The 22,740-nt window shown below is 47.7% G+C and overlaps 1 protein-coding gene across 2 annotated transcripts; it reads right to left on the reverse strand.

Moving 5' to 3' along the window:
- Positions 1-128: 128 nt before the first annotated feature.
- Positions 129-22,474, reverse strand: LOC105697965 (putative glucose-6-phosphate 1-epimerase). Of its 2 annotated transcripts, none has more exons than XM_012421732.2 (6): positions 22,337-22,474; positions 21,617-21,668; positions 5,006-5,064; positions 4,410-4,747; positions 4,022-4,330; positions 129-3,625 (listed from the first exon to the last, which is right to left on the reverse strand). In XM_012421732.2, exons 1-6 carry the CDS (start codon positions 22,404-22,406, stop codon positions 3,617-3,619), a joined length of 837 nt encoding a protein of 278 aa, XP_012277155.1. In that variant the 5' UTR covers positions 22,407-22,474; the 3' UTR covers positions 129-3,616. The 2 variants fall into 2 exon arrangements, with proteins under 2 accessions (XP_012277155.1, XP_012277154.1); XM_012421731.2 differs by lacking the exon at positions 22,337-22,474 and adding an exon at positions 22,036-22,229.
- Positions 22,475-22,740: the final 266 nt, after the last annotated feature.

Consider the following 22,740-nt stretch of genomic DNA (forward strand, 5'->3'; position numbering starts at 1 on the left):
TTATCGTCAAGACGTTTATTTCCTAATCATAACTTAACTCTCATAGACATAAGCAGTTTAAAAACTTTATATATTAAAAATGTTAGTAGGTTGAAAATATGAATGTCTGAACAAAAGTACGTTTTCCGTTATTTCTCATATTTTTTATTGCACTTTCCCAAAAAGAGTACATTTCTCAAGACAGTTTGACGTGCGATTTTCAATTCTTTAGTATTAATATAATTACGTCTACTTTGAAAGTTGTATAAAGATTACAGGTATATTGAAAAATGTATGAAATACCAAACTAACAAATTGACCTCGAGGACTTGCCAAGGAAGACCGATTAATGATTTGAATATGGGAAAGAAAACATCTTTAAAATTACTAAAAGTTGTATTAAATACTGGAAATATTCCCTAGCCTCTAAGGACCAAAACCCTTACTTAAGTAAACTTTTAATAATTAAAACTAATAAAATTCATTACCTAATTCTTAAAGATAGTCATTAATTACATACATATCTTGCTGGTATAATGTAACATATTTTGGCATTCTAAGTTTCCTATGTAAGCCGATATATTTATTCAGTAACCCTTGTCTCCGAATTTGTAACACGTAGAATGGCGGTAAGTCAGTCGTTGTAAAATTGTACTCTTAGTTCCTGTCAAAAGAATAAGAAAACAAAGCTGGATGATGTTACTTTTCTGTGGCACAAGGATCAGTAGCGTTGACTTAGTAAACGTATTAATGCCATTTCTTCACAATCATCGATAGAGTTTTTGTAATTTGTACAACACATGATCTAACGAGTATTTCATACGTTTTCTAATTGCGTCTTTGTATTTAAAATTTCAAGACAAGGGGCAACAAAATAGACCGAAATTATGGTATTTAACTTCGCCACGCATATGTTTAACACTATACAGTTGTTTGCCATTCATTTGGCGTCAGCGTATGTCTTACGTCGATTTATTAAACCACGTCGAATGTTAAACTTATCGTATAAAGTGTTAAAATAATCGTGCATTCTCTTCGGAAGAAATTTATTTAAAAAGCACGACGCGCGACCAAATAGGAACTCATTTGGATTCATCTCACTTCGTAGAAAAATTAATTCTTACAGTTATTAAATTGTTTAAAGAATTGTCAGGAGATACAAAAAGTGTCCTTAAAAGTTGTTAACGTATGACCGTATGTGAATAATAGGTAGCATAGCCACAGTAAAGAAAACATTATTTGGACAGAAATTCATTATCACCCAAAGAAGAAAACGTATCTCGGTTCTTTAAAGGAAGAATTATCAATGACATCGTTGGCACTCAAATAGTTCTGCATTCGACTTAACTGAGCACCAACGTACTTATTTTCATCTACTTTAATGACAATTATTCGTGGAAGGATCGTAACCAAACGAATGCAGCCAATAATTCCTTATAACTGTACAACAAAATTAATAATAATCACTTCAACGATATTCCTTAAATCTTAGTAATCGACCGTCTGAAAATCGTAGGACAGGCGATAGAATGTATTCATTTAAGTCGTTGTAAACTACCGCAAAGCGAGTAATTAGCCTAGCAATGCTCTGATAATGTTTTCACGAAAATGGAATACATATAGCTTTATAGTAATTATCGCGGTACGTTACAATGTAATTATTGCTTAATTCTATTTCGATGATGCATTGAATTTGCACAAAACACATAAGAGCATAGTTTCGATTAGATAGATTGACGGATGCATTATTTTCGTAATTGTAGCATAGTACGGATGCTGATCGGGTTTGCACAGTATTCACTTATATCAACGTTATGTATACTATTAGCACCAACCTGCATTATTTATAGGCAAATAAGTGTTGCAAATCATTACCGCTGTTATTGTACGATAACGTCATCGTATACTTCTGCATAGAATCCAAAGAAAGTATTCGGTTAAATTATATTGAAAAGACTTCATTGTCCATCCTTCGCAACTATTTCGTCCCACGCAGCACTTCTCAATTTCGCCACAGATATTAATTAAGATACTTTTGCTTTCTGTTGGACCAATTTATACGAGAATTGAGTCAATGACTTTGGCACGTTTATCCAGCAAAAAATCGACTGCTATATCACATATCTACCATTTAGCGAATAACTTGAACGATCCTGAATCACAGGGTGTGGAAGTATCTAACGGAGAACAAAATTCAACATTACCGTAGACATAAACATTCCATTGATCCCTACACATTTTGTGCATATTCGATATCCACTTATAACAATGCCTTCTCGGTGTTCCTTTAGAGGCTCCTTAACAAATTAATAACATAGACGTTTGGTTGAACGACGTGACGTATAACTGTACTACGGGAACGAAACTAACGCTCTCTAGCTGTAACATATTGCATTAATGATCGAAATAATGGAAACGTAAAGGATTAAACATATTAGGGAGGATTGCATGTGTCTTCAGGATATGTGATGTAACATTGCAGTATTCCTAGGACCGAGCAAAGCTATTTGGACCATTACGGCGTTTCTAAATATAAAGGTAATATAGTTTTCTTGTAACTCTATACAACAACGTCGATTTCCATCGACACGGAAAATATAATCTACCTCGTAGTATAGCTATCACCAATTGCGTGACGAAATTCAAGCAACCTTGCTCGAGCCTAATATATTACATTATTTATAATTACTCCCAAAATAGACTACATACAAACTAAAGCACAATACTGAATGCCAGATCAATGGACTATCCTATTCCAAGAAATTCATTATTTAGTAAGTAGTACCCCGATCATATTGTCGTCTTTTGGCGTATTTTCTTTCTTTTTCTTTTGTTTTTAACTATTACAAGAGAAACCTCTTCGCTCTTTGAGCTCAATGATTGAGGATAAACCATAGGGACGGTATGTATAAAATATTTCTCCATGAAAACTGGGAAGGAAGAACTGCGAATGGAAGTATATTCGAAACGTAGTAAGTACTCGTATCACGTGAGACTGGTTTATCAGTGAAAAATCCTATTAGGTATTCATATCAATTATGTAGTCCGATATCGCGCAGTCAACATAGTTAACGTAAAGTGTTTATGTACATATCCTTGTGTGCTGTCGGTCTCAATTTAAACGATTAGCAGCTTGAAACCAATGTCGCGTTATACGAGGTCTCGAGTAAGACGATGTGGCTAATAAACCCGGTCTGTATGAATTGTATGTATCGACGCGATAGGAAATCCATGTTTACTCGCAATTCGCCTAATTCTTCGCGAGAGATTTTAAGAGTAAGGGCTCGCAACGAGCGTAACTTATCGTACCATCGGAGCGCAAAAGCAATCATGAGCTACTTGGCAAATGCCGACTGTTCTCATCGAGCATCCGTATACCGCCATTACTGCCAAGGAGTTATTAAATGCACGACATACCGATACTAGAGTACTAGAGGTTCAAAGAGCATATCGTACAAGTTTGTGCGAGACAATGTGCATGGAGATGCGGAGGGTGTGACGACGGCGATGATGGAGGTGGCGTCATGTAAAGCCATCCGGCACCAGCTGGCCACACCGTAGCACCCGAAGACGAAACTGGAAGTAACGAACTCGACCTGCTATTCGTTGTCACGTGTGAAGAAGATCCACCCTCTACTCACATTACCTGAGGAATCATGAAATTGAATTAAAATCACGGCGTCTCGATCGCTTAACTAAACCCATGCAAAATAATTCCAAACGATACCGCTTATCGCTACCTCTGGAAGAAAAAGAAAAAAAGCATCCCTGCTCATCGACCCTAGGTACCAGAGGCAGGGAAAATCGACTAGTGAACTCTTATTAAAATTCAATGAAATGTAATAAAACGTAAAGAGAGGGATTTTTCAACCCTTCCCGGAATTTTAAGCCGTATCGTTTCCGCGTTTAATCGATGTTGGCCAGCGTCGCCGCCTAAGAAAGGGGGAATTTAAATACGATAACGGACGACACGGTTTTAACAGAGGTATCGGTTATCGATACCCGCTGACAGGGCTCAGCTCGGATTCGTTGCGTCCCCTACCTGCAGGATTTGGCTGGCCTCGAAAGCCGTGCCCGGTAGGAGAATGACAGGACTACTGACATGGCCGCTTTCCACGCAAATCATGTTCGGGAATTCGTCGTCGCCAAAATCCGGTATGTCCCGGGCTTTGTCCTGCCAGGGGTTCCACACGACCGTGTCGGGGAAATTGTACTTCTGTACGCGCATTTTCCTCCCCGAGACCACGTTCGTGATTATGTGCTCCGGCTGCGTGTTCTGATAAATCCTGTCCGTCCACTCGCATACGGTCACGACGTCCCGGCCTTCTTGGAAAATTTGGTTATCCCTAGTCTGCAAGAGTTCCCGAAGATGCGTCACTCGTTAGTCTCTATTAACTACGATAAGAGGGATTGAGATTAACCGAGGATACCTTGTCGATGAAGGTGCATCCATGCAGGCCGGTGATCTGACACCTCCGGACGTCCGGCACCTTGAAGTAGGTGTGCAGTAACAGGTTAAAGCTAAACGTGTGGTCCTTGCTCGGATTGTAGACGCCGATGTTGAAGTGCAGCTCCTTTTCCCGGAGGATTAACCTGTAAGTTAACCTGAACGAGTAGTTCCACATAGACCGCGTGAACTCGCTGTCCATTATCGAGAAAATTGCTTCGACGTCGCCGCTCGGCAGCCGCTCCGGGGATTTCTCGACGTTCCAGCGAATAATCCTGGCGAAGCCATGTCCTGGCCCGAACGTCCAAGCGCCAAATTGTGCTGAAAGGACGGGAATCGATTTTAGAAGAGAAATACGATCTGATCCGGTCCTGCAAAGAACCGATCGCCGTCGTTTACGTCAGGGAGTATCGCGAAACGTCGTGTTGCGAAAAAAGGAAACTCCTTATGCATGCGATTAAATCGGCTTTTTATAGAAAATTACAAGCTTCCAACCCGCGGTGCGTGTACGTACGCCTCGTAACGATCGTTCGCGGAATCGGGTCGATCACAAGGTACGTAGATTCAAGCTCAACTTACGAAATACGAACGGAATCCCTCCCCTGATGGCCTTCTTCCCGTCGAATACGGCTTGCTTGCTGAAACAGACGAAAGGTCGATTAGTCAAAATCAATTAGACGGGCTCGATCGGTTCGGGAATAATTTCCGAAGCTTCCGAGGAGGCCTACAACAATGCCGAACAGGTGGTGCATCTAATGGGTTGCCTCCGTCTTCTTCTTACATCTGAATAGCTCCTTTTCCGGGGATATACATACGCCCCTTCCCATGCGCGGGCTCCACTTTTATTTCCCATTTGTCGGCGCATTCCTACCTCTTGTATCTCCTCCAAATACTCGGATAAAAGGTCGGCCGAGGGTCGGGCTAATTTACGAGGACTCCCGAGAATTTTACGGTTAATCATTGCACCGGCGATTCTTTCGCCACGGTTAAGACAGGAAACACGAGTCACCTGGTCGCCCCTTCGAAAGCGCCGGACAAAACCCGGCGAGGTTAAGAGGAGAGAAACGGGACGTTCCTCCCGATTTCACCCAATTTTAATTGCCACCCACGGAATTTACCATTCCAAGGATCCCTTGTTTTTCCACTCATGAAAATTTCACCTCAAACGGCGACGTTACCTTTAAATCGATGCCTTTCCCCGTGAATTTCGTCAGAATATCCTGGGAAAAAATTCCTTCTTTCCCCCTTAATTCAATTTAATTTAATTTCATTTTACCGAACCGTCAATCTTGTCAAAATATCGTTGTGAAAAATTCCTTGCTCTTTTTTTTTCTCTTTTAATTTCACTTCAGTGAACCGGGAATTTAATCAAAACATCGCGGGAGGAAATTCATTTACTTTCATCTAATCTCATTTTAATTGTAATTCGTGCCGCGTTTCAAGCGTTGATTTTAACCGATAAATCGTCGCGTCGAAACACCGCAGGAGGAAATACCTCTTTTGGTGCGAGCGGCAGCCGACTCAATCGATCGACGTCGATCGACGGCGATCGATCGGAGCACGTACTCGCGCGAGAACGAGGCGCGAGTCCCCTCCCGAAGGGTTGCTGCGTCACGTATCAGAAAACTCATTTGTTCTTTGCTCAGCGACGGAATGTCGCGGAGGATAAGGTCCCGGGAGTCCCGGGGAACCATGGAGGTACACCAGGCGTTCTCGTGTGCGCCGAGGTCATTAGTCAAGCCTGTCGGGGACCACCGAGACGCCCTTAAGAAGGACCCCAGGAAGCCTCGAATCTGGCTCCGGCGCTATACGAAGGCCTTGGCGAGATTCACTTAAGCAACAAAAAGACCCGACGAATTGGCGTTTCTCCCGATAATATAAAATAACAGGTACCGCCGAATTCCCTGATAAGCCAATTCGCCAAGAGAAGAGGAATTAAAACGAGGAGTTAAAGAGGAGGGGGAGTATTTTCGAGACATGGGCTATTCTTGATCGTCCAGAATATCTAAAACCAAATGGCAGGAAATATGAGATCGTCGTCGACGTATCTCGAAAGAGTAGAATTTCCGAGTGAAACTTGACGTGCCCTCCCGCTTTTCCCAAGGGTGGAGTCCGCGCCGATTCCGCCGGGAAATCGAGATTCGATTTCGATTCCGCCGCCCCAGGGGTCGATTCTCGGTCGATTCTCGGAGCGAGTTTCCGCGAGTACGACTTCGGGGATATTTACCCTGGAAATGGCGGTACATCTCGCGGGGAGGGTTCTCGGGAATAACCGCGATGCCGAGGCAAGAAGCGAGAGTATCGTCCTCGTTAAGTAAATTCACTTACGCCTCCCGACTGCTCCGTAGTTTCGGAACGACTAAGGGAGCAGTCCCTTCCGGGCGGGAAAAATGAAATCTAGGTGCCCAGGGAAGCCCCGTTGACCGGGGCCCTCGAACCCTTCGTTATCGCGATACACTTCCTACGAACCCTTCCCCTAGCTGGGTCGCGACTTCGATAAAAAGCCGACATTTACATAAATGCAATCCGCGAAGTGGTCCGCGCTTTTTGCGCGCGAAGGGCTCGCGGACTCCGCGTCCTCCGGGTCGATACACGAAACCCTGGAGCCCCGTCCGGGTCTCTTGAAACGAGCCAAACGCGACATATTAATTCTAATAACGCAACGACCCCTTCACCGTGTAGTTCAAGAACCTCCCACCACCCCTGTGGGAAATTCCAATTCGGGTGGAACGCACCGTGTGATAATAAATCCGTAACAACGATTATCCGAGTCCTAACCTTCAAGACTTATTTTCACCCGAGGACATTTCCCCGAATTATATCCAACTATTCTCAAATAAGAGTCTCCCACCGTTGGTAATTCCAAAGAAATCCATAATTAAGATCCTTACTCAAGGATCCTCGATCCACGTTTTGGGGACCCTTCAGATTTTATGCGATTCAAGGATCCCGCGAAAACGAGGAAAGGCGCCATATTGGATTGTGCCTCTTTCGGAGCGTCCTTAAATTCTTCTTTTAAAATCGGAATTATATTAATTCCAGGACGTAGGAGGTCTTTATCGCAGGCCAGAATACCCGATCGTTCTCGAATCGCGTTTAATCCCGCCGGTTTGCATGATTCCAATGCGAGTGGAACACACAGGAGCGATGTACCACGAAGTATGGTGGTAGGAACGCGGCTGACGCGGGGCAAAAACGATCGCCGCTGTCTGGTGTGCTTTTTGTGGGCATCACAGTTTCCAACCTCCGTCGTCCTAGCCGTAGCCTGTAGCTGCAGCACCCAATTCGTGATGCGGTTACGCCCGTTGTGCCCGGAATATTCTCTACACGCCCGAGACGGGGCGATCTCGATCGTGGCTGATCGTGTCGATCGAGGTGAGTTTCTTTTTTTTCAAAATGGCCGTTTGGCGAAACGCGGTCGCCGGTAAAGAATGCAACTGGCTAAAATATAAGGCTTTTCAGGCCCCGCAGAACCGGAGTTCTCTTACGGTCCTAAAGATTTTAAGTAGGATCCAAATTTCGAGTGGAACCATTTGAGCGAAATATCGCGCTCGGTCGATCTCGAATCTCCGAAATGATCTCCAAGATGACTTACGAATCTTTGAAACGGGACGTCAATATCCATCCTTTCGGCTAATTCGTCCTTCCGAATTTATCAATTCGAAGAAAAAAACAGCCAAGATCGCAGGATCTCCGCATGGCGGAGCGATTAAGAAGCGTGGACACGATCGTGCGTGCTTGTCCGGGAGATCCGATTTTTCTCGGGGCATCTTGCGAGCCACCGAGACGACCTCGCTTGGATCGATACGGGAGGGATCGATCGGTCGATCGGAGACCCGTTCTTCGGCCGACCCGGGACCAAAGCGGCTTCTTGTCGAGGCTCGGCTCCGATGACTTCGCTCGAGGAACCAGAGCTCCGAGCGAAAACCGAAGAAAAACTGATCCCCGAGCCTGCAAAACGGGCACCGTCACGGCCCGCGAAACAAATCTTCCCTCCCATTGACCACCATTGACTTTGACTCTCGTTACCCGGGGAATAACTCTCGGCACTTTGGTCGCTTTACTCTCGCTCCCGGAACCTCGCATCGACTTCGATCTAACCCTTTATCAACCACAAAAAACGCATTTTTCTCCCAAAGAATAATTCCGACCACGTGCGTGCACTTAACGATTCCCCACAAGGACCCGATTCTGAAATTCGTACGAATAGATTCGCATGAAAAATGTCGCATTTTCGCGAAGCCACGTAATTAGTCAACGTTTGAAACTCGTAAATGAAATTGTCAATCTCACATGCGAAAGTCGATCTCATATGAACTCGAGAATCAGGTCTCAGGTCCTCGAACCTTGCTTTCAGTCGAAAAAGGCGCGCGGTTTAAATCGAGCTTAAATTGTCATCGCGTAATTACTAATGTTTAGGCGTTCGATACGAAGTTACGGACGGGCGATAAAATACGTAACTCCGTATCGAACTACCCAAACTGTCCGGCGATTCTCCGGTTTGAATTTTTTCTTCCGAACGGCGGCCAATCTCCTGAGTGCCAGACACCGGGCTGAGAACTTCTGCAGCGTTCCATCCGCGGAATTATTCCCAGCGATCGTTTTCTTGTCGCGAGAGCAGAGGGCTCGATTCGAGGAGGCATTCCCGGAGGAAGCGTCGTCGGATCGCCCGGCCGGCAGCGATTTCTTAATATCCTGTAACAAGCTGGGAGCGATTTTACGAGGGCAGGCCGCGCTCTTCGAAAAACTCCCGTGTATACACGGGCACCGATCGGCGCGCGGCCTCGACGAGCGGTAATGCGAAATCGATATTTAAACGCTATACACGCGTAGAATTTCAAAACCGAACTCGCTGCTCGGCATCCCGAAGTGTCCCGGACGTGCTCGAATCGGCCGAGGAAAAAGAAATAGCGTTAAACATAGCCCTATCAAACGATCACACGACACGCAATAACAAAAAAGTGAGAATAATTAGAAAACAAAATTCCTAACTTGACTTGAAATATACTTACGCACGTTGTATACGTGCGCGAAGTGTATGCGTGAAACGCCACCGAGTTCTTAACGCGAAGTTTGGATTTCTTATCCCTGTGATAATGAATATCTCGGTGTCTTAAAGTTTAACGTTATTTTCATTTTTAAGCGTCCTTATCCCTCGGGATCTAATCCGACCGCTGGGGCAGGGATCCGGGAGAGAAACGTCCAGCGGAAACGCGGAGGAAACGCGGAGGCGCCTAGGCAAGAAATCCGCGATTCCGTCTTCCGTCAATAATTGGCCGACCGTAAAGCGGCAGCCGGGACTGCGTCGGGGAACGACACGAGAGTAGCCGCCATCACGGGAGATAACGAGAAGATAAGTGCAGCTGAAATTATACGCCGCCTTTTTTGTCACTTAACCGCCGGCTACCTTCCAGGGAAGACATTATTTCGTTCACGGAAACATCCTAGCGGCGCTCTCGGACATATCCACTAGCTCTCTAATGCCTATCATCGGCGGACGTTCCGCGCCCGATCGATCGCGACTCGCGATCGATCGATCGATCGGCCGCCGACGCGAAGCGTCGCGACAGAAGACGCCTTCGACGTCACTCCCGTCGCGCCGATGCATCAAACCATGACAGCTTTCCTTTTGCTCGATTCCTCCGACTTGCCGCGATTTCTAGCCGCAAATCGGTCGTTCTTCTGCGCCCGAAGGTTATTCCCTTTTTCCCCGCGGCTCGGTTTGGTGCCATTGCCCCTTTATCTAACGGCAGAAAATTAATCAAAGTCAATCCTTCGTGGAATGTAAGTACTATCCGAGTATTCGATGTATTTAACATCGCACCATAAGGGAGATTTCCAGGAGGACCGAAACCCTCCTCGCCGCCGTCGCTGGACCGACGCTCTTATCTGGTCGAACGAGACCTAACCTCAAAATCCGAGGGGTCCATCGTTAGGACTAAACCGAGGGATCCCGTCGTCTTAGGACGCGTTCCCCACCGCGCCGGATTTCAGCCCCTTCGTAAATCGTAACTAGAGCAGACGACTGAGACACTCGCCGGCACGTTAATGCACTTATAATGCGCGGCATCCGCTCCCTGCATTCGGGTAGCATCTCAGAGGGGATTTAAATTTCTGCCCGCCATGTTTCCCCTCTCTTACCAAGTTCGGCCTAGGAGAGATCGTTAAAAAGTTTCCCATACTTAGAGATTAACCTAAACAAATTCGATGTTCCTGTTCTAACGTCATATGACATATTATAATCCTACCTATATCAATGTTAATCGTATTTCATCTGTTTCGCCGTTGAAACTCTCCGAAATCATGATTTTTCTTGAAATTCCAATTGGAGTATATACCGCTCTCTAAGGTCGCGCGCCATTGGTCACTTTCCCCTGGAGCGGCGCGCGGATTGGCCCGCCGGCGTCCGCTCGCCATTCCCCTCGATCGCTGCGGCCAGTCGTGTTTCATCCGAGACACCCGGTACACCCGAGGTGCCTGCTTCAAGCGCGACCGAAGCCAGGGTTTTTTGCGTTTTGCTCGGCTCCGTCGGGCTCAACCCTCTCCGACTACCCCTCCGCGGCTGTTCTCCGCGGAACTTCGTTTAACTAACGCCAGCAAGAACCAAACCTATTTATACTAGGTTAGACACGTTTGCGCTGCGGTACCTGTAAGTGTACGGCGAACCAGTATCGAGGGGTACTGCACACCGTTCAGTATGGAGAGCACGGACGAGCGGAAGGGAGATCCACCCTGTAACCAGGCCCCATCTCGAATGCTCATCTCGGACAGTTATCGCCGATAGGAGGAAGCCTCGAAGCATCGAGAAGAAGACGCCGAAGAAAGAAGCGAAGATCTCAATACCTTCTCCACTTGGATGAACACCGAGATCGGGCTGATAATAATGTATAATAATGTTTAATACCCTATAATAACCTGTATTAAAAAAAATAATAAAAGCCTCTAGAATTTTGCGGTCTTTTACATATGAACCACTTAATCCTAGAACTACCAAGATCAGTCAACATAATTGGTTTTAGATGGCCCATCTTATACAAAAAAAAATAAATCAAAATCCGCCGGTAGTTCTAGCGTTAAATCACATTTCCCATTAATTTGGGCTCATCGCGTTATCATCGAATGCTCGAATTGTCGACCCTTCTCGTTCTTGATAACGGACGAAAGACCTAATCGCCCGGAAATCGAGTCTTCCGGTCGGCACAGATATCCTCATCTCGGCATCTGCAGTGATTTCGAGATTCCTTCGCGGTCGCGAGGCCTCGTTAAGGCCGCTGCTCGGAATCCCGGCGTTTTAACAAGGGACCACGCGAGCACATAATTCGGCAAGAATTCGCTCATTCGCGGCCCACTCGCGGCCACTTACAATTAGCGACCGGGCTCGGATGCTGACGCGATGAATCGCGCAAAGGGCCGCCAAATCGGCGCGATTGTCGCCCCGCCGGGGATGATCGCTCCTAAATGCCCCTCAAACGAGACGGCCCTTCCTTTCGGTCGATTCGTCGAGGCGAAAAGCCGGGACAGTCGCCGCGGAACGGCCGCTCGTTCTCGAGAGGAACGCGGATTCCACGGCACGTCCGAAGATGGACCTTAATGGCTGCCCTCGGCGATTTATTGCACGGCCGATCGAAAGGGCCAGATGCACGCCGAGAGAGCACCACCCTGAAACCTTTATCAAGACCTTCCAAACTTGGAAATAAATATAATCTCCATACATTTAAGGCGAGACAAAAATGGCCTCCGAGGGATTAATCGTTTAAAAAGACTCCCGGTGTACCGAATCGTTTGACATCTCATCACGCGAACGTAAAGGCCCTAGAGACGGTCCCGCCACCCGTGAAATTTGATTTTTTTCCTCTTTCAATGAGAATCGATTATCTATACACAATTTTATTAACGATGCACGGAAAAAATATATATATATGTTTATTGAACCAAAGGAATTTTTCGATAATCCCGGGAACGATTATCTGACTCGGACGAATTGTTGTGATTTTAAGTAAACGTTACGTCCCAACGTTATTCCAGTTCATTCGGGTCAAATAATTATTCTTTGAGTTAAGAAAATATTTCTTCGGTTCGATGAAATTTTCATTCCTAGGTTAGGAATACGTTTAGACGAGCAATTTTTGATCGCCCTGTACGGGGCTCCGGTTATTAATGGCGCGAGTACCGGCGCCAGTGGACGTTCTACGAGTCGATGACCAATGAGATCTCTCGCAGGGGCGAATCGTAAATGCGCCTTCAGAAGAAGGGGCCTTCGGTGAATCCGTATTATTGCGGCAACAAAGTCGGCCCGCGAATCGGCCGCGCTCGGAAACGAGATCGATCGACCCACGGAAGTCTCGACTGGGAAGGTTCGAGAGCTGCAAAATCTGTGAAACGTCCAAATACCATTTTCGTTCTTTTTTACCCTCCCTAAAACTGTTCCTTATACACCTTTAGATGTATTGATCCTGCAGAGATATAAAAATAATTCACCTTACATGTATATATATATATCGAGCCGTTGCCAGGAGAAAAAATAAGACAAAAACGGGGAAAAGCGTGTGCACGTAATCCCGCGTATAAAAAAAAATCTCGTCTTTCCGAATGGTTCGTCAGGCCCGATAAGGGTGCGTTCCTTGTTCCAGGATGAAAGAATCCCTTGGAATAAATCACAGACCGTCCCTTTAAGGCCGAGGGTGATTATGCTAGTTAGCAAGCTCCGCTGTAATGAAATAAGTTATACGGCTTTGCAGCCGGACACACGTAGGAGCTATGCTAAGCTGAGGAGAATCCACAATGACGAGCCAGGAGATTCATTTCGGCGTCGCTCTTTTTCCTTTTTCTCTCTCTTTTTTTTTCCCCCGTTACGGCGGTCGAGTCAAAGCGATGCGCCCACCTTGTAATTAAATTTTCATCCGACTCGGACATCTAAGCGAAGAAGAGCGAACGAGGGTAAATAGAGGGGAAAAAAAAAAACGATACAGAAAAACGAAAAAAGAGATATGCGCGTCCTGGCAGAGGACGAAGCCTCGAAAAGAGGGGAGCAAGATAACGTTACGTGTTATGAAGTTTTCCACGAATGTATCGCCTGCTAAAACGCGGATCCCCTGAGAAGCAAAAAAAAAGCGGCAAAGAAAAATATTCCGGAAAATAAAGAGGAAAGAAAAAAAAAGAAGAAAAGGAAGCCCTCCCGCCATATCGGATTTCTATCGTCGATGCGTCCTTCGCGTCCCTAAACCGTCGCGTTGACATCCTTTATCTCCACTCCGAAAATATCCCTCTAGACCAGAATTTCAGAACATCAGACGGAATCAGAAATCGATATCTCCACGTCGAGCACTCGGAGGAGCGGCCTCTCGAAATGAGAAAATCGAGGTAATATTCCCCCCGCGAAGCTTTCCGCGGGTATGAATCACTCCTCAAAGTGGATACCTGTCGAAAGAGCCGACAAATGAGCATCCCCAGGTAATAAACCTGTCATACACACCGGGGAAATTGTACCTCGCGTCGGCGTTTATTTATTTAAGGAAAGCGGAATTAAATCAAGGAGGCCGTTCGACGCCTATTCTCGTATCCTGAAAATCGGCTAGACGATGATCGGACCGCATGGCAGCCTGGTCGATCGGCATTAATTATTTATTTAAAACGAGACCGATTAATTCAACAGAACCTAGTGTACGCAATCAAAGCTCCCCCGGGAGACCAGGAACTATTTATGCCCCCACAGCGAGAATGCACATCGACGAAGAGTGGGAAAAAAAAAGAAGATAAAGTGGATAAGCGTGTATCCTTGTGAGGATCCAAAGGATCAACCAAAGGTTTTCGATCGCCACGGTTTTGCGGCCTTTCCGCACATCGGACATGTTCCCTCCGAGAACCGGGCAAAGCGTAATAGTGAGTACACACGATTTCCCCCGTTTGATCTGCAGGCAAGCGTAATGCATTCGACTTTTCTCTCCTTTCCTTCGTTTTTTTTTTTTTTTTTATTAGTCCCGCCTACCATCCGCTGCTCTTCAGCTCCGTGAAATTGGATCCTTCGAAGGATTGGTCGAAGAATACATTTACGCCCAGCGATAGAGAGGAGTGACTTGAACCAGAAGGAAAAAAAAAGGAAAAAAAAGAAAAAGAAAACCAAAACCCAGTATTCTGGTTATGCATGTTCGTCCTCGCAGCTCTAATCCCATGCGCGATTAAATATCCTTTTTCCCTCATTTTGGGGAAAAAGTTGCTGCTCCTCTTTGGTGCATTTATATAGAATCTCACGGTATCGTATAAATATACACATTTTAGAGGAATGTGGCTGGATCTCCGGGGGGATTTTTAACCCCGGCTTTGCAGTAGCTTCCGCGATTCTAGGCCTGCACTTTCCGCGGATAAACGATTCCGAAGAAACCCGGGGAATAGGCAAGGAGACGCGACTTCGGAGACCGGTCGAAGCCCCGACGAGTATATTTCCGCGATTTAATAATTTACGGTAAAACCGAACCGAAGAAGGTCCCGGATAAAAACGAACCCCCCGAAGAGGAAGGAAAGACAAGAGAACCGATCCTCCCAGAGGACCCGCAATTAAAATAATCTAATTCTCTCTCCACCGTCCTCTTACTTTGATCTCCGCCTTAATCCCTGACCCGTACTTGATCTCCCTCCTTATCATTACTACCCCCTAATTACTCTGATCAGACCGCGCGAAATCGAGGAATGCCGGACACGCTAACCACAATAATATTTCCTTCGCCTCCTGGTTTCCCCTCGAAGTGGGAAAGCTACGGATTTAAATTAGGTTCCTGAAAATTCCCATTTTCGCGAATTCACCTAAAAAGGGGTTTAAAGGCCTGGGAAAAAAATCCCCATAAAAGCGAAGAGAAGCTGCAGAAGACGCGGCGTAGAAGGAATGTAGGGATCCTGGAATTCTGCGCGCGATCGTCGGGTCCGCAGCCGTTTCCGCGATTCCCGGTTTCCCGGCGGTTTCTTCTCCCCTAGGTTCCGCGAACCGGCGATTCCGTCGAAATGGGCGAATCGTAAGAAGACACGAGCTGGAGGAGAGGACCGGTCGAGCTTTGGCTCCTCGGCACCTCGAGGACTCGATGTTTCGCGGTGAGCTTCTATGGCGGTTATAGGCTCGGCTGTAGACTAATGATCCCCGTGGCTGCGGTTTTTGCCGGCATTCTACAGCATTCCCATTCAACAGGATTCTGCCGCGAAGAGTCTCGGTCGGGCCGGTATCATTTTCCGCCGCCGCTCTCCCGCCACCCCCCGTTGCACCGTCGACGTCCATTGCCTATCCGATTATTCCCTAGATTCGTGAATCCCTAGGTAATCCACCTGACCACCAAAACGGCCCTAAAGATTCGACGACCCTTCGCCACCGCACGATACCCACGTTAAATTCCTTCCGCAATGACCCACGTGGTCAGGGGCACCCGGACATGTCAGCACGACTGGCATACATTTATCATAGATTAATTACATCGGGAATACGCGCTATCGTACCTGCGAGTTATCGGAAACCTAACGGGCATGGAATTTCCCCGCCGCGGAATTCCTGTATCATTTCCATACCGAGTTCCCCCTGGAACTAGACATTGCCGTCACATGTTCCAGGCCCTGGGACCGAGCCTCCAGATCTATGGGGTGTCAAATGCAGAGGGGTGCCCGAACCGCGCGATAGCTCTTTCTCCCTCTCTCCCGCTTATCCCCGGAAAAGCGCGTCTCTCTCCTCCGGGCGCCTCCGTCTCCCTTCGACCGCACCGCCCTTTCGAACCTCCCCAGCGGGAAGCAAGCGATAGGAACGATGATTAAACTCCTGCAAGACGCGTCTCGTTAAATTGAAAACGTCTCACGCCATCAGCGATCTGGCTCATTTTCGTCACATTTATCGCATGCGATTAGAAACAATCGCCGCAAGCTTGGTAGAATTCGGACCTGACGGTAATTCCAAGATGGCGGCTTCCCTCTTGTCTCGCGCATCCGGCACGGTGGCCAATAACCCTCGGCATAATCCTCGGGTCTTACATCGATATCCTCTCGGCTCTTAATCCATCGCTTACACCGAACTGCACTCAATTAGAATAAAAGAGAGATCCCTTAAGACCTTTTCCAGGGGAGCTCTTTTGGCGCTTCTTTCCTCGCTCTTGGATTCACGGCGCCGCGCAACGGGCAGAAAAAAAAAGAAAAAAAAAATTAAATTCGAGCGATTCGTCGATCTCGACGACGCGGATGGTCGTCAAAAGGGGCCCGTCGTGAGTCGATCTTCGAGGCGACGGTGCAGGACGCGATCGGACCTTCGGTCGAAATGAAATTTCACGGTTCGATCCCGCCATTAAGGTTTTCCTAGGCCGGCTTACTCGGTCCCAGGCCGATGGAGCGTCGAGACGCGGAGAGACGCGCCGAGAGGAGAGGAAGAGACGAGGGATCCTTAATCATCGTCCTCCCCCTTGCTAAGATGAATCGTGCATTCGCGCCCGAGTCTGCACCCCTTTCCCGAGCCCCTAACCGAAGAACGGTTAGGTTTCCTGCAGAGGTTGCGCCCTATAATGCTCTCTCCTCGGGTCCCTCTTCGTCATTCCCAGCCCTTCTTTCTGTATTTCGGGCGGCATAGAGCCTCGCAACGTCCAGGAACCTCTCCGCGCCCTCCTCAGGAATTACGCAAAGAGTTCTCTCACTCCCTCCCGAGCGTTCCCAAAATTCTTCTGAGCAGGTCCGTCGGCAATTTCTACAGCTAAATCGCTTTATTGCGCGGTTCTTGCCTGTCAAGCCCTTCCCCTAGTAGGGATCAAGATGTTGAAGTGTGCGTATCACGGTGTAACGAGTTCTTTCCATTTTTAACGCCGCCATTTTGGAGAACCGAGGACGCCGCGCCGAAGAACAAGATGGCCGCCGCCGCGCGGGCAGTGCTCGACGAGACGACGCAACGCGGACGAGATGAAGAGATGTACAGACGTGTCAATAACTCGGAATGTCGCCTGTCAGAATGTAAAATATGCTCTCACCTGAACGGCGAGCCAGCTTCGAAGTAGATTTACGTTCCACGTGAAATCGCACATTTCTCGTAAACGAAGCGAAAAAAAAAAGAAGAACAGTCCTTCCTCCGCCGCGTCGCTAAATTCCCTTCGTCTACGTTATCCGCGTACGCGATGAATTACAATACACGGGTAATTGCAGTTTTCTTAGCATTACGCTAATGCCCAATTCCTGGACGTTAACGAGCGCGGAGTAAATGAAGAAAATTATAGGATACTCGGGGGGTGTATCAAGCGAGGTTTTTCGCAGAGTTCACGAAGGGGGTAAAAAGCTAATAACAAGCCGAGCGAGAAATAGGGGGCTATTTGTTGATGAGTTTATAATCCGAAATAAGAATTCCTCAATTCGCGTAGGAAATAAATCCACAATCCGCGCGTGACGCCCCTCCACTCTGGGGGTCCTAACAGCGGACTAAGCCCGCCATGAACCTCCTAATAATCGCAAATAAATATACCGAATTCCTCGACAATTTCATCATAGAAGCGACGCGTCCTTCGAATATTTAACGTTCGAGGATTTCCGGCAAAAAGGGGAGCGGAGTCGCCATTTCTGCGGCCTCGGCTCAGGCCAACATCTGTGGCCGCTTTCTGGTCCAACAAAGGACTCCGCTCGGCAAGGGTTAAACTCTAATTATTTATCGAGAAGCCCGCTCTACCCTCCAACAAGTACATTAATATCCACACCGAGAAAATCATCTCGTCGAACCGAAGAAATATTTCTTTTAACACGAGGCAAAAAATATATACCTATCGAAGAACACAATGATTTGCCCCAAATGAACTTCGAATTTACAGCCCCACCGCATATACCGCCTTTTAATCTCAGCGGAGGGACCTGGTATCCAGCATCCGAGGCCACTTTTCTCAGGGTCCTAACAGCGGACTTAACCTTGGGAAACGACCAGAGCGGAGATGCGGAGGGATCCGAGATGCCGTGCTCCCGAGGTACTGGTCCACGGCGTTCTGGTCCGTCCGTTAGTTTTTTCACCGTCTGCGGGCTCTCTCGGTTTAAAGTGATCGTCACGGGCACATACTCGGCCATGTCTCAGCAGGTGTGCACGCACATGCTCTCTCGAAAGCCTCGCTCCAGAATGGAATACGGGAACACCGGGGAGCTTAAAACCGCACGTCACGTATATCCACGCCCGCTCGATACGGAAAAGAACTCGACAGCCCCGAACACGCCGATGAATCGTCCTCGCCGATATCGAGATCGAATATAAATCTCGCCGACATTCCCCAAGAAAACTAGAGAAATTCACTTCTAACCATACCGCGTATCAAGGATCTCGTTCTCGCGGCTAACTATCATAATCCGGCATGACAATTTCTACTTATACCCCGAGAAAAAAAAAAGAAAAGAAAAGAATCTATTTGACTGCAGCAAACATACATCGTTGACACACATATCGTAGCCTAAATTAACTGCAAGAGACAATTATTAGTAGATTAGAACGAATTCGAATTTGAGATGGATAATCGATGCGTGCGAGAGCTCAAAGTGACGGCCAGCTGTCGACGCCGACTAATTGCACCATTGCGCAATTACACCGCAGTACATTCCACACCTGGGTGGTGCGTACCCGAGGCGGCGCAAAGTGCGGATGCGAGGTGTCACCCTGGCGGGCGTCATCCGTCAGATTCGAGTGCATAATCGGATCGCTAATCGCACCTGGCACCGTTCGATAAATCAGCCAGTCCCTGGCATCCCGATAAATCATCTCGCAAGGAATAATGCAATTACCTCCAGATTGCCCGGAACCGTAGAAAGCGTAAGATCAAGATCAAGACCAAGACCCTGGTATCTATAATCTCGCATTAGCCGATCGCTGGCTGGATGTCGACCATCAAGGCGACGCCAAAATGATACCACGAAGCTCGACGCGTGGATGCAAGAGTGCAGCGAAGAGATATAAGCGCATAATCGGATTGCTAATTATTACTAGCGCGTAACTCTTCTCGAGTGATCCCCAGCTAAGATTCTACAGAGCCGATAAATCATCCGGTTACTCGCGCGATACATCCCGGAATGATGTGGGGATAATGTCCGAGACAATGCCATAACCACCCACGAGGCTTCGGATGATGCGAGAGCCTTTTTTAGCCTGCGTTAAATAATTTCCCGCTACATGTACACGTACATGCATTTGTATATTCCTGGATATATAATTAAGAGGGTACAGAGCGAGACTTTATCGATACGCGATGTCGTTACAAAGGGAGACTTTGCAAATCGCCGATCGCGAATAGGGCTCTTCCGATCGGGAAAAATGCACTTAGCTCGAAGCTTCGGCCGAACACGCGGGGCATTTTTGCGGGGCCCGAAAAAAAAAAATTAAAAAAAAAACACTGTTAGCTTTTACATGCACCAGTGATCTCGAGCGATGCGCCATCGCCCAAAATGAACAATACGGGGCCGACGTCGCCCATTGTGTCGGCGCCCGACGAAGAACGCCCATGGAAGTACTCGTAATTGCGAGAGCAACGCCCGGCGAGATCGACGTAGTATCCGAAATGCCCCAAATGATAAAGTGACTTCAAATCATCGATACAATTAATACAACGGAGACATATCTCCGCTCTTCCCTTCCCGCTCTGCTTAAATCACCGATTGAACATTTTGGGATTTTTTTTCTCACCGGAACTTCCCCTCGATTAAAAAAAGAGAAAAGACGCGTGGCCATTTCTTGGGCAATTTCTTCCATTCAAATTGTCGCGGCTCCCTCTTATCGCAGATTATCGTTCCTGTGGAGGTTCGCCGTGAATTTTGGCGAATCGCCAGGAAAATCGATTATTCCCCGGTGTCCGCGGTTTCGCTGATTTTCCATAATCGGCTTCAATGTTCGCGGCCCTCGAGACCTCCGTCGAGTTATCAATTTCTCATCGGGGAATACGCAACGCGCGGTTGCATCAAGGTTCAAGGTCGGATCGCACGTAGACTCGTTTGCGATACGGCTCGTAATGGTTATTCGATACCGATTGTCGGGATCTCCGGAAAGACCTCGTACCCAGCGAGCGAGAAACACCTCCCGAGTCCCACGTGGATTAGTTGGCATAATTACCGGACAGGTAGTTTACACCTGTACACCGACAGGTAGCCTTGACCTCTTCTTTAATATCAGGCTCGGCAAGCTTTTATTACATTGTCACTGCAATCGAGCGGCTCGCGATTTGCGATTTACGATTTCCTCCTCGGGTTCGGTCGAGTGGGGACCAGCTGATCTTGAAAGTGCGTGAAAAATCGATGATCATTAATATTTATCGACCCATCTGAAACTGGATCCAATTCGTGGCGAGCTGTTCCCCGATTATGACGCGACTTCGTACCGATGGGAAAACGTAAACAATTCCATTCCCTCTTAAGGTGATTAATTAATTACGCGGAAATGGAAAATAAAGTGCGAATAAATTACGCTCTCTCTGTTATCAATATACGGAACCGGATGATAAAGGTATTCGTACAATGTACAATTTCGTAATTGACGTATATCACTTTCCTCCCCAGCCGTTGAATACTTTTTTTTTTTTTTTCTATTTAATAACTACTGTACCTACTCCTAATCAGCATATTTCTTATCGGAGACGTGGGTTACGTGTTTAACCAAAGATACGTAAAGTGACCAGACGGATCGTTCGGAGTCCCCTTCTTGCACGTAACCAGTAGTCGTACGGATTCGCCTGATATTTTGAAAAAGCCTTATCAGCTAATATTGCCAATATCGTTAATATCGAGCAAGGGTCCATTCCGTCGTTAACCAAACAATGAAACCCGTTCAATTTTCCTGCCGCCCTTCGGCTCCATTTTTTGCCCTCCGGGGTAAACCCAGAAACTTCAAAGCACCCTCGGCCACTCATAAACAATTCCCAGGCAGATTTTCCACCTTCCCTGGTGATATTATTGCTCGAGTTCTCTTTCTGTCGCTATCTCAAGGTCATCGACAATGAAAGTTGGATTTTCGATAGCCCTCCTTCTAACGCCGCTGTGTTCCGGAGAAAACTTCATTTCAATACACAGTAAGTGGGGAAAATTAATTACCGAGGCTCGGTGATAACTCGGAATGAAATGCTCCCAGAAGCGACAGGCGAGACGAGTAAATTTTCTCGCCGGATTAATCGATAACGATCGAGACAGCTGTTTGCAGCTGTTCGAAATCGGAGCCCGGCTCCGTCTACGTCCTAGACTCACCTGACGAACAGCTGTTCCTGATTGTTGACTCGCCAGGACACGACGGTGGCTCCTGGAAATTGAAAAGTTTCGATGAGAATCCCGGTGGGTGTATCCGCGCCGCGCGTCGCGGTTCCCACGTGGGGCCGTTGCCCCACGGCGGAAGTTCCCGCTCGGCGCGCGGCGCGATTCGAAACTTCGAACGGATCCCCGTAGATGTGCCGGCGCGCGATTTCGGACGATTTCGGGCGACGTCGGGTGGTTTCGGCTGATTTCGGACGATTTCGGAAAACACTAGAGTTTCGGCCGATCGAGAAATCGAGGGGCCCGACGCGGAGATTTCGAGCGCCGGGAGGTGATCTCTCGATCCCCTCTTCGCGTCGATCGAAGGGTCGCGGGGAATTTCACGGAACTCGCGACCGCGGCGACTCGTCGCGCACCTTCGCGACACTCAAGACGTCCTCGTGGGCGAAGCGGCCGGCGAGCCGTCGACTCGAGACCGACCGGGCGAGTTGGACAGGTCTCGATAACTCGCATCGATCTTCGAGCGATGCCAGTCCTCGAGTTGACAGACAGACCGGCATTGGATACAACGCACGCGAGACTCTCGCCTCTCCGGCGGTTTTCGAACGTTTCCGGCAGGGCGGGGTGGCCCGTAGTGTCTCTCTCTCTGTCTCGCACAACGTGGCCTGGCCGGTCTCGCGTTTCCGAGCTGGGTTCTCTACTAGCTCGCGCACACACCGTGTAAATTGATCGTGCAGGTGGTATTGTTGCCCCTGTCGAGCACGACAACGCTGGTAGCCGCTGCCATGTTTGAATCGTGAATGCGCTACCGGGTGCCGACGCAGCGAACCTTTGTCCAATGCCTCCGGGCTTACTCCCACCGCGGCCGACCCGGACCGACTGCTCGGCCGGACGAGACTCGCGCCGCCATCTTGCGGAACGAAAATGCAAGATGGCGCCCGCGAATCGACGCTTCTCGACTAACGCACTCTACCTCGCCTAGCCGATAGAACTGGTTGAAACAGGAATGAAAGTAGATTCCCGAAGAAAGCTGAACTCGATTAGAAGGTTATTGAAGTCGATCGAGAGGATGGCATACGTTTAACGTTGGGTGGCACGGAAATATAGTAAGTTCTAATGAC

The sequence above is a fragment of the Orussus abietinus genome, unplaced genomic scaffold (assembly GCF_000612105.2).
Source record: "Orussus abietinus isolate OABI.00-Male unplaced genomic scaffold, Oabi_2.0 scaffold1, whole genome shotgun sequence".
Taxonomy (NCBI): Eukaryota; Metazoa; Arthropoda; class Insecta; order Hymenoptera; family Orussidae; genus Orussus; species Orussus abietinus.

Excerpts from the sequence above, each read along its gene's own strand:
- LOC105697965 (XM_012421731.2), bottom strand. The coding sequence starts at position 22,132 with ATGCGAGTTATCGAGACCTGTCCAACTCGCCCGGTCGGTCTCGAGTCG. Across the intron at positions 21,669-22,035 it reads ACGTCTTGAGTGTCGCGAAG|GAGCCACCGTCGTGTCCTGG; the intron begins GTGCGCGACGAG and ends TTCAATTTCCAG. Across the intron at positions 4,331-4,409 it reads GATGCACCTTCATCGACAAG|ACTAGGGATAACCAAATTTT; the intron begins GTATCCTCGGTT and ends GAACTCTTGCAG.